This window comes from Akebia trifoliata, chromosome 13 (genome assembly GCF_017979445.1).
Source record: "Akebia trifoliata isolate Shusen 1 chromosome 13, ASM1797944v1, whole genome shotgun sequence".
Classification (NCBI taxonomy): Eukaryota; Viridiplantae; Streptophyta; class Magnoliopsida; order Ranunculales; family Lardizabalaceae; genus Akebia; species Akebia trifoliata.
The window spans coordinates 7,138,358-7,150,688 of record NC_141387.1 but is presented as its reverse complement, the minus strand read 5'-3'; the positions used below and the strand labels follow the sequence as shown (position 1 = coordinate 7,150,688).

The 12,331-nt window shown below is 32.2% G+C and overlaps 1 protein-coding gene across 1 annotated transcript; it reads right to left on the bottom strand.

Annotated features, from left to right (window-relative positions):
* Positions 1-4,384: 4,384 nt before the first annotated feature.
* Positions 4,385-6,585, bottom strand: LOC147387633 (indole-3-acetic acid-amido synthetase GH3.6-like). Its single transcript, XM_086421885.1, has 3 exons — positions 6,262-6,585; positions 5,256-6,169; positions 4,385-5,176 (listed from the first exon to the last, which is right to left on the bottom strand). The coding sequence occupies exons 1-3, from the start codon at positions 6,567-6,569 to the stop codon at positions 4,587-4,589; spliced, it is 1,812 nt and encodes a 603-aa protein (XP_086278011.1). The 5' UTR covers positions 6,570-6,585; the 3' UTR covers positions 4,385-4,586.
* Positions 6,586-12,331: the final 5,746 nt, after the last annotated feature.

The window sequence follows — 12,331 nt, the reverse complement described above, 5'->3', positions numbered from 1 at the left end:
TTTCAAGAAATTTATTTTCTGTTGAAATTTTTTTCTCTGTAAGTATATGGACCCCAAAAATGGGAATCGGTTGGCTAGATCTTAGGTCTCTTTCATCCTTGCACATGGAAGAAGTTTATTAATTGTATCAATCCAACAAAAGGAGTTATTAATTATTGTATGAATAGTGATAATCCGCCCCCCACGTGGCATATACATCCCTAACGTGGCATGTGCCAGAACCATAGATTTTTTTTCACCGGGATATACCACTGCAAATATTTACGTGGGGGTGTCTGATTATCATGTTTTCAGAATTAAAATGAACAGTCTGGAATGGGAATTTTTAAAAAAGTTGTGCAAGTTTTTTGAATTTTCTCATTAATTAATCTCGTTTTTTTGGGATCTCGTCTTGTTCACAAACAATACCAAAATGACTCGGATGAGTTTTAATTTAAAACCATGATACTCTTACCCCAATTATATAACATAATGTAGTCTAACTAATTATTAGGTGAGTTATATATCAAAGAGAGTTTCAACTTTCAAGAGCACAATAAATAAAATTCACCACTATACATGTGTGTGTAATTGTGTATACATCTAGAAGGGACATACCATAAGTGAGCCACGGTAAGTGATACAATCATAGGCAATAATAGCTTGAAGAACATAAAGTGCAATAGTAGTGGCTCAATATTTATATGGGAATGCTAATGTCCAAGACTTTATGGAAATGTTAGCATTCTCCAACACTTTATTTTTTCCAATAATACTCTTATTAATTTCTTTTTTAGTGAAAAAAATAGGAGTATGTTAGTTTTTTACACAATCATAAAGACTTGTTTGCATTGATTGTCAAATCATTTATTGCAATAAGACATTTAATTCTAAAGATTAAATGCCCTAAGCATTTATTATGAGAGATACAAGTATTTATTTCATAAATTAATATCTATTATGTAAAAAAACTAATATACCATTGTCTTTTTCACTAAATGACAAAATGGATAGAAATATTATTAGAAAAAAACTGTTAGAGAATACTAATGTCCCCTAAGGTCTTGGACGTTTGCATTCCCCTATATATATGAAAACGTTCGGAGGCCCTAAAGATAGTCAAACATTTTTCAAAATATGAGTTAGAAGATTCGGAATGGGCTGATTATTTGTGATAATGATCTCTATTGTGAAAAGATCATCCTCATAAAAAAAATCAGCTCATTCTAAAACTTCTAACCCTAATTTACAAGTTGAAGAATTCGTGGACCGGCCTATTTTTGTAAATCATTTTTGATGGGGTTGGAAGTTTTGGAATCCACCTTATGCTTCTTATGCATATCTTTCAATTTAATACTATCTTCTAGAGTAGCATCAATAATGAGTTCGAGATCATCTTCTAGAATGTATGCTATGTTCAATGTAGTGAGGAAGAATAACACTTTTTGTTGCCATCAAGTGAAGTGTTGTCCATCGAAACGGTTCAGATAAGACATATCTTGGTTCATGATTTGGAGAGAATGAAATGTCAAAACCTCCATCGAATAAGGATATTTGTCTAAAACTATTGGAAATTTTGACATTAAAATTGATAGTAATTCAATGAGGAAAGAAAAAATAACTTCTAGGCTTGAATCTGATTTAATCTCTTTTAGACAAATATTCTCCCCTACTGGTTAGAATCATAGTACACAAAGTGTCAAAGAACAAGTGCCTTCAGGATAAAAAAAAATCTACACTTAAGTTACTAAATCGGATTATGTACGATCTGATTTAATTTAGAATACTTGGGAATAATAAGACATTGAGGATGTCAAGAGCTTAAGGTTAAAAAAAAGTAAACACATAAATTTTTAGTGAAGAAATCTGATTTTTGATTGATTTTTTATAGCTATTTTTGTGTCTGTTGACCAAGAGTTATGATTTAATATCTCTTAGTTTAATAGCTATTGGATTGTGCGGTGCAGATCGCAACCAATCCATCACACGTGACAGATCAACCACAATTGTTAGATGGTTTCGTATTCCAAAAAATTTAGGGCTCCCTAGCTCTTTGCGATGATATGTACGTACGAAGTGCAAAGTGCATCTCAAAGCGTCCAATGCATCTTAAGAGCCTTTTGTCCTTTCGAACGATGCACGTGCGCGGAACACTACCTCGAAGCACTGGATCAAAGCCTTAAAAGTGTGACATAAATACAACTAACTATGTTGACTACTACTTATAAGGTACACTACTTTCTCACTTGTGAGCAATGTGAGACTAAACCTTATATACACAAAAATCCTCAAAATTTAACTTCAGAAAAATAAAAAAAATTAAACCACAAAATTTTTATTTTTATTTTGAAAATATTCAACACTTGTTTCAATCACGAAGCAGTTCTAAAGATTACATCTTTCAACCACGAAGCAGTCCTAAAAACTACCTCGGTTTGGCCGTTGAAGCAATCCCAAATACCACATTGTTTCAGCCACGAAGTAGTCCTAAAGATCACATCGTTTTAGCCACGAAGCAGTCTCAAAAGCCATCTCGTTTTGGCCGTTGAAGTAGTCAGAAAGACCACCTTGTTTCAACCACGAAACAATCCTAAAGACCATATCGTTTCAGTTATGAAGCAATTCCAAAAACCTACTTGCTTCAGTCATTGAGGCAGCACTTTGTTTTCCCTTTCCTTTTTCTTTTTCGATTCAAATCCATTTCTTCTTCACCAAAACATCCTAATAGCAACCATTGCGACTTCATCTCTTCTCTTGACTGACCTACAACAGCCATCATCTCATCGTCTTCCTAATCTCTCCGATATCTCACTCTATTTCGAGTTTTATTTGAAGGAATCATAGCAGCCACCATTTTGTCGTCGAAATGAGTTTGTTATAGTTATATTTTTATTTTTAGTTTTTTTTTCCTTTCTTCTCATGTCTTTTTTTTTTTTTCTTATTTATTCGTCTTTTTGCTCATTTCTGTGGTGTTTTTTGTTGTTTTTAAATTGTATCCATCACGTGGATAGGGGTATAAATTTTTTGTTCTTTTATTCTTTTTCATTACTTTTTTTAAGTATTAGGAATTGTATTGTCTTTGTGAAATTCATGATCACCATACTAAGTTAATTTTTATACAATGAAATTGAGGTTGTTGAAATTCCTTTTTCGGTGACTAGAGTGATTCAAACTACTTGTTTAATTATTCATGCATAGGACTAAATAATACTCAATTTAATAGGTCCTAACAAGTGATACTATCACAATAATTTGACAACAATGCCATGCAATAACTCCTTTGTTAAGTTCGTGAATATTCAAGACAAATATTTTGAAAATTCAAAAATTGGCATATATCTCTCTTATTAATTTTGGAATTTCGTCTATGTGAGTAATTTATCGATTTAGAAATTTTATGATCATGATTTGATAATTTGAAAATTTATAAATTGCATGTGTTTTGAAATTTTCTGTTTTGAAAATTTTATGTTTGTATTTTCTATTTTGAAATTCCTATTCATATTTTCTATTTTGGGAAGTTCATGATCAAAAGTTTTTATTTTGGAAGATTTATATTTGGAGTTTTCTGATGCAAAAATTTCATGTTCAGGAATTCATATTCATAAATGCCTAATTTGAAAATTTCATGTTTTTGTAATTTTCCAATTTAGGATTTTTGCACTTTCTTATCTAGAAATTCTATTGTTTATTTATGATCTGTTAATTTGAAAATTTCATGTTCTCTTGAAATTTTCTAATTTGGAAACTCGTCTTACATTGGTAATTTTATATTTTGAAAAATTCATATTTAATAAATTTCTAATTTAGAAATGCATCATATATTCATAAATCTCTACTTTGGGTAATTGCATATTCTCAGTTTAGAAACTCCATAAATTACCAATTTAGAAGTTCACATTCATAACTTTCCAGTTTGGAAAGTTTTCATGAATTCCTATTTTAGTTGATATGAAAAATATTTGTATATGTGAATTTTTATAATTGGAATATTGCTACGTGAACTTTAGAACATGAGATGAAATTAAGGTTTTTTCAAAATTTTCCATTTTTGTACGGAATTCAAAGAGTCGTGATATTTGGAAATTTTTAGTTAAAGGATCCATTTACCAAATCCAGTATAAATTGATAATGATTGGATCCTAGATTATTTTTAATATTTGCATGTCCATCGTAGGATAGTTTCGTATCGTAGTAGAGACCGATCAAGCAAGTTTGGTGCCATACACCTTTCGAAACCTATAATCTGATCCCTTACTCATTTCTGTTACTCATGGACCAACCCAATCTATTTTGGAGTTATCTATGGTTTTTAGATCTAAACTATGTGACAACTACATTTTTCTTATAAAATTCCCTTTTTACCAATTGGACTCTCTTCACTATTCGGTGAAAAAAGGGTCGAGGCAATTCAAATAGGTTGAGCACTTCCATCCAATTAAGACTGACCCAACGACTAAGATGAGAATCGAAAAGATTCCAAAGGAAACTTGTATTCCATTCCCATCCCAAACTGATTGAACATGAAAAGTCCTAACATAAAAGGTTTAATTTATTCTTGTTAACAAGACCAACTTAGAAACAGATAGTGCTCTCTCTCCTCTCTCTTAGCCTTGGTTATACCATTGCTTATGACCCGGAACCCATTTTGGGCAATTAGGACTGAAATAGTTGAAAATAACCCCGGAATTCAGAAGGTTGACAATGGGAGCAAATTTAACGCACCGGGGTGTCTTGTACTGCTCTACCGAGGCGCCTCTACCAATAGCATAGTCCATGAGCTTGTCAAAAGTTCCAGTCTCAACTATTTTTATCTCTAAAGGACCGATTGATTTGTCTGAAACTCGGCCTTGCCGATATACACTATCGAGTGACTCTTCAATTGTGAAACAACAGTCCTCAAAAGCTGAAGGAGGAATTGGGGTTGTACCATTGAGGTGAAGCTCCCAATATAGAACATAGTGACCAGGAATGGTCGACGTATCCGCAAAACTTGTATAATCCACCACATACGCATCTAATGACACGAGATGGTGATCCATAGCTTTCTTCACCGCATTTTGCAGATCAACCTCATCAGTCTTATCAGAATCAATGCTCAGAACAACGTTCTTTCTGCACATGAAGCTGAATTGAGGGGTGTTGTTTTTGAATCCAGCTACTTGAAGCACATCTCCAACTCTATATCGATATAGTCCTATATGAGCAAAGAATTAAATTTCAAGGATTAAAAGTACTATAAAATACTTAAAAATAATATATAGACGAACCCTTACCAGCGTAAGTGGTGACAACGAGCTCGTATACTTCTCCAAGCTTAACATTGACGAGATCAACAAGTTCTTGTTGATGCTCCTCATTTAGGGATTTAGGTAGGGAGTTTGAATTGATGTCTCCAACTGGCAAGAATTCGAAATAGGCCATAGTAGGAAGGATTGTGTAGGAGACTTCACTGGGTTTGCAAAGAGGGTTAAGGTTTAGACCGAAGTAACACTCTGAAGAGGCATATAAGGAGGAAACAAGGGGAAGGCCATTGATGTAATAGTTAAGAGATGGTATATACTGTGACATGGATCCAGTTATGATACTGTCGATATACTTAGCATTGGGCCATATCCTTGTTATGATCCCTTGCCATGACTCCCCACTACATTCTTTCTCAATAAGATCAGCGAGCTTCGGATTGGGTTTAAGTATTTTTGCGATCGCCTCTCTCACGGTTGGATCCGTTATTTGACTATCTATATCTCCCGTTCGGATGTCGTTGCAGAGAAGGGCCCAGTGTTTTTCAAGGAATCGTATTGCTCGAAGGAGACCAGAACAGAAAACTGTTCCAATCCGAACGACTTCCATGTTTTGACAAAGACCACAAAGCAACTGAGAGTACATGCTTTGGTAAGAATCCAAGCAGAGAATGGTCTCAATTGGGCTTGTGAAGTTGGTGTAGCCATCACAAGTCCTCTTAAAGTGAGAGCTCTTATAGTAGCTCGTTAGGACTGGTTGAGCTATTAGGCCTCCTGGTGTCTTAGCTTCAGATTTTATAAACAAGAAGTACATTCCTTTTCCTTTGTCCAAGCCAGGAACATACTGTTTAATCACAGGCATTAGAAGGCTGTAGAAAAAGCATCTTCTTTCGTGCTCTTCTTCGATGGTTGGCATCAATTTCCTCTCTCCAGCTGAAGTTCCGGAACTACAACCATCAAAATAAAACCAAATTCAAATTTATTTTCTTTAAGGATTGTCTATAAGAGAAAGAGAGTATCAATTAAGGAGGAAACTCACCTAGTGAGAAACTCGGAAATAGGTTGTGCACAAAAGATCGTTGAAGTATCTCCATTGACTATACGGTTAATATCAAACTGCAGATCTTCATAGGTAACAATGGGTATGACCTTCTTGAAGGTCTCACGGTTGATATGCCCGTTAAGCCCATGTCGTTGTAAGTACTCAACATGGGCGCTGCAGGAGAGAATTTCAGAAAGTACTTGCTTTTGAATTTCATCTGCGTTAGCAGTGACATCTTCGATGAACTGAATTGCCTTTTGGTCCTCATCCGTTATACTATGGACATCCATGTTGACATTGTGCATTGTCGCATCTACTTCTGTTTATATCGAATGTCTATCAAGAACAATCGTGTGTAGAGAGGTGAAGAGTCTCTATACGGGTCATTTACCAAAACATTCATTAAAAATTGAAAAATTACCAAAATGGCACATTATTCATTTTACTCCTGAAATTGGTAATTTACTGTTTTCAGAATTAAAATATTTTTGTTAAAGTGGAGAAAAAATTTACTATTTTATAAAATAGAAGTTTTTTTTTTTTTGTAGTTATTATTATTTTTTTGGTGAAATTAAAACAGGGAAAAGTATTTACTATTTTATAGAATAGGAAAAAATATTTAGTATTCATTTAAAAATTTTACCGCTTTGGTAAAAAATTTAACTTCAAAAATGATAATTTACCTTTTTTCAAAATTAAAATGAATAGTGTGTCATTTTGACAATACAAAATTTTCATTATTTATATAAATAAAAAAAAAAAAAAAGGAAGTGAGTATCATTTGCACTCCATCCATGGGCGCAAATATATTTATGTTTTAAAAATTGAACCCAATTGGTCGACAGACCACAATTGGTAAAAGATTTTTACTGAGCTTTAGATTTTTTGCTAATTTTAAAAGTTGGAATTTTTTCCAAATAATTACAAGCATTTTTGTTTATTCTAAAAATGTTTTAAGTGTTGACAAGCTATGACATAATGCTACACTTTGAGAAGATTTTTCAACATTAGATGGTAGCTAGGGCTGTCAACGGATAGATATCCGATCGGATAGTGCTATATCCGAATTTGAATTTGAAAAATTTATCGGATATCTGATAATATTTGATTCGATAAAAACCCTGTAAAAATTAGATTCATCTATACCATCATTTTCAATTTGTAAAAATCAAATCGATTTTCGTTTGTTTTTTTCAAAATCTTCAACCTATTTTAGTCTTAACATCAATAAAACTTTGATTTTATGAAAAAAAAAAAAAGAGTCTTAAAATGAAATAAATTTTAATTTTTGAAAAAAAAATGATGAAAAATTCTAACATCAACTTGAAGAAATAGATTTTCAAAAAATAAATCAAAATTATTTTGATTGAGGTTGAAGCCGATGAATTTTGAAGGGAAAAAAAAGGGTTTTACTGTGTGTGTGTGAGAGAGAGAGAGAGAGAGAGAGAGAGAAGAGGGTGGCTACAGAGCTCGCATAGTCAAAACAACAAAACCCACTTGTTCTTGCGTTTTTGTTGAGAGAGAAGATAAACATTGAAAATTAAATTTAGTTTTGTAACATGAATACACAAGAAGATATAAATGTTTTGTTGTGTAACATGAATATATGTAACACATATATTTAAATCGGAGCAGATATTATCGAATCGGATTTCGTAACATCTGAATTCATATCTGAAACTCATTCGAATGTTAAATAACATCCGAATCCGATATCCAAAAATTTCAGATAATATCTGATTTTTCGAATTTGAATTCGGATTTCGGCTATCCATTGACACCCCTAATGGTAGCTTTGTTAACACATGTAACACTTTCGATGTGTCCTTGAAAACTTAAGTAATTATCTAGTAAATTTCCCTTAAAAGTTTCCTATTTCGAGAAAGTTTTATCATTTCAGATAAGTATGATGGAAGGACAAAGTGTCCTATAGTCTATTTAAACCATTGTAAAGGAAAGTATTCATTGATGTTTATTATAATTATTCAGAATTGTTATAAATAATAAAAAAATTATTCAATTTTGTTATCTTGTTTGCCTTATGGATTCAAGGTTTTATTCATGTGTCAATGGGTATTATAGACAGCTTATTCCTTGATTCAATGGCCATAGTCCACCCCATGGGATTAATTTTGTTGACGGTGCTTGGAGAAATCAAACAGTGCATTGTACTTGTCCCTTCCCCATGTCTCTTCCATGTTGATTTAAACATGGGTACTGTCTTTGTAATGGATTGGCCATGGTTTTGGTAGTTAAATCTGATTCACTTCTGAGCCTGGATTGATAAGGCTGGAATAGTTATAGGGCTGTGTTGGTTTTAAAGTTCAGGCTCATTAGGTGATCCATACTGGCCTCTTTCTCTCTGCTAATTTCCCTGAATATCGAATAGCTCCGGGTTCGATTTGGTTCTTGAAGTTAAGGCCCACGTATGGCTGGGTCCATTGGTACTTAAGATTTAAAATATACAAATTGGTAGGCAAGTATCCAGTCGGTGAGGTGAGTCAGTGAGGTGGGTTAAGAAAGATAATTTAGAAAAATGACTTGTCCATTGCCTAATGAAAAGGCAACTATTTTAGATAGGCCTTAATGCTGTCAAATCAAAAGGTTGGATTTCAAGTGAGCTGTCTTGCATGTACTCATCACGAGCATCACATGCTGGCTTGCCTTAAAGTGAGCGTTGTACTGTGTTCATATGCCCACTTGAAGATGTTATGGGTGCGATGCTCAACCTTTGGAGCTATTTCTCTTTCTATGGTATCTTCTGTCGAAAATCACTTTCATCTTCTCTCTCTCCCAACAGCCAATATCAGATCTGCACATGTTGCTGCTTGCAATTGCCACGACCCACTAATCCTTTTGAATGATGCAAATCTATATTTCAATGATTACACATTAAAGAACCTAAACAAAAGTACCACTTCCAGCTCAGGACTTTTGTGGAGCATCACTTGTGTTTTCTAGGCTGTAACATAAACTTCACGATTCTGCGAATTTATGGATGTTAGAGCACCTCCAATAATGCTAGGTAATATAAAGAGCAACATTTGTTAAAAAGTGACAAAAGTTATTTTACTTAGTCTAAAATTTTGTTTCTACTCCAAGAGGCCCAACAAACACTTCTCTATTCTTAATATTTTATATAATTCTACTTTAACAAATAATAAAAAAATATTTCATATTCCCCTTTTATTTGAATAAAATTAAATTAACTCAAATTAGTCATTAGGATTGGAAATGGATCGGATAATATCCATTTATCTGGCTCATCCAACTCAATTTATTGGGGTATGGATTTAATTTTTTTAAAATCTCGATTAAGAATTCAATTAAAATTATCCAAAATTATTTATTCGAATTTTTTTAGACTCAGATATGAATTTGTATCTTATACAAATATTACTAAAAATTAAAAATTCTAAAAAGCATAGGGCGTGTTTGGATACCAGGAGCAGAACTACTGTTCCAAAGAGCAGGAGCTGGAGTACTCTGTGGAGAAGCTGTAAAAGTAATTCTGTGCAGAAAGGGCGTTTGACAATCAACTCTGTGAAGTACTGGAAGTCCGTTTGGGAACCATACTGACTTCTCATGATTTCTAGAAAAAATACCAGAATACCCTTATATTATACTAGTTACTGTTTTTATTTTTTAGTATCATAATATGCCTTCAAACTATACTGTTTTTGATATTTTAACTATAAATATTAATATAATATAATATAATAAATATTAATAAAATATTTTAAATATTAGATATTAATATAATGTGTTTAAAACGGGGGTATTTTCGTAGAAAATTAATAAAACGGGGTATTTCGATAAAATTAGGGGTATTTCGTAGAAAATTAATACAGTTAGGGGTATTTCGGTAAAATGAGCCGTTAAAATATTACTCTCCGCAAGATGCGAAATTGAGAAGTAGGTTTTAGCGACTTTTTCATAAAGAGCAATTTTTTGCTCTTGCGCAGAGTAATTCTTCGAAAGAGTTGGTTATCTAAATTATCCAAACGACTTCTAACTCCCCGCAAGAGTTAGAAATAGCTAAGGAGTCCTATCCAAACGTCATCATAATTAATACCAATATTACTAGAAATAATTAATTCTAAAAAAAAAAAGAAAAAAAAATACAATAATGGAAAGAAAAAAAAATTGCAAATCTTTAAGAATCATTACATCCTCTTGCAAGAATTTCCATTTGACGATGATGATAATATTCTATTGGCATTTGAGGCATTCCAATCATATCTGTCAACATTATTTGCTCATCCTCTTTCATTTGTTTGATTCGAAACTTCTCTTTTTCTTGATTTTCTTTGACCCGAAGTTTTTCTTGATCAAGAGCAAGTGTTTTTTGCTTTTGAATATATGTTCTTTCATTTATTTCCATTTTTTTTTTCATTCAAGAGTTTATTTTCTTCCTGCATTTCTTTTAGTAACATTGAAACAGATAGATTTGTAAGCTCATTTACACGATCTTTTTCGCCCTTCATTTCAAATGGTCTTTCTAAGTCCATGAATTTAGAATATTGGAACATTGTCTTCCCCAAGATCCATGGAGTCCCTGAACTAGAAGGAGAGGAGGTAGCATGTAAAGAATTTGCACTTCTGTATTTTGGTTAGTACATCAATATATTCCAACAATGTTCAAATTGAAATAGGGGTTTCTCTTTATATAATTCTTGATACAAAAGTACTGCATTAGCAATTTGAAGGTTAAAAAAAAAAAAACCTCAAATAAATACTACTTATGTACAAATAATAATAATGATAAATCTAAACATTTAGATATCTCAAATACCTTAACTTCCTCATTTAAGCCATTTTGGTGTCTCGATTCCATCTGAGCATAACACCCACAGTATTTATTGGTAAGTAATTGAATTTGTGACCAACAGTTCATTAAAGATATTTGAGTCTAATCAAAGTGAAATTTCTTGCATTTATGAAAATAATCGAACACTCGTGACCAATAAGTCTTGTGTTTCTACTTGTTCTTTTACATTGCATCCAAATTGATGTTTAGCCAAGTCAACATGAGTAGAAGGTTATCTTTTATGATAAAATTATCCCATCGAGATTTTTTAGTGTTGGATACTGGTTTAGTGGAAAACTAAGGTGATCGATCAATAGATTGAGAATATTGAATGGAAAATTGGGTCGGTTGATTGGGAAGTTGCATTGACAATCAATCATCTTCGTTGGATTCATGATAAGTGTAAGTATTGCTCAGGGGATTTGTACGATAAATATTTTCTTAAGAATCCATCTTGTAGAAGAATTTTTAAATAAAGTAATCCAAGAGATTGTGTGAAAAAACTGGATTTTTACATGAAATCAAGATCATTTTTGAAGATTTGCTATGTTTTATTTCTTAAGTTGATTTGCTTCCATGATTAAGGTTATATGGTGTTTTGAGGAGAATTTTTTAAAGTTATCTTATGCTTATTAGAGTTGTTTTAAACCAATTTAATGAATAAATTCGTTGAATTCTCATTTTAAGAACCTTGGTTATTAATTGACTTAGAAAAGAAGATTTGTAATATTGTTGATTCCATTTAACATATTTTATGAGAAAAGTTATAAAATTTTCATTGGTTGTGAAAATGATATGATACCACTTGGAGAAATTCTATAACTCTTACGCATAACCTTATATTTTTCTAAATTAAAAAAAAATTATTATATTTAAAAACAAGTCATCTTTGTTGTTACTGTTAGTGGACAACTTAAATGAATAGAAAACAAAACCTACTTTATATCGTCACAATCCTTGCTTAGTGTGTGTTTGGTAACACTTCTAAAATCTAAATGGAGGTAGTCCTTTAAAATTTAGACTTTAGAAATTTTATTTCCATTTGTTTTGGTTTAGATTTCAAACTTTAGAACTAAAATTCAGAAGTTTTGAACCAACGATGGAGGGATGCTAGATGAAACTTTTGAAATCTAATTTTTTTATTCCTAAAATTCCCTCCTCAAAATCCTAAAATCCTTATTTTTAACTTTTCTACATCTCTTTCCTCTACAACTGTGTTGTCAAAGTTTTTTCCCTTTCTTTCGTTTCGTATTTGAA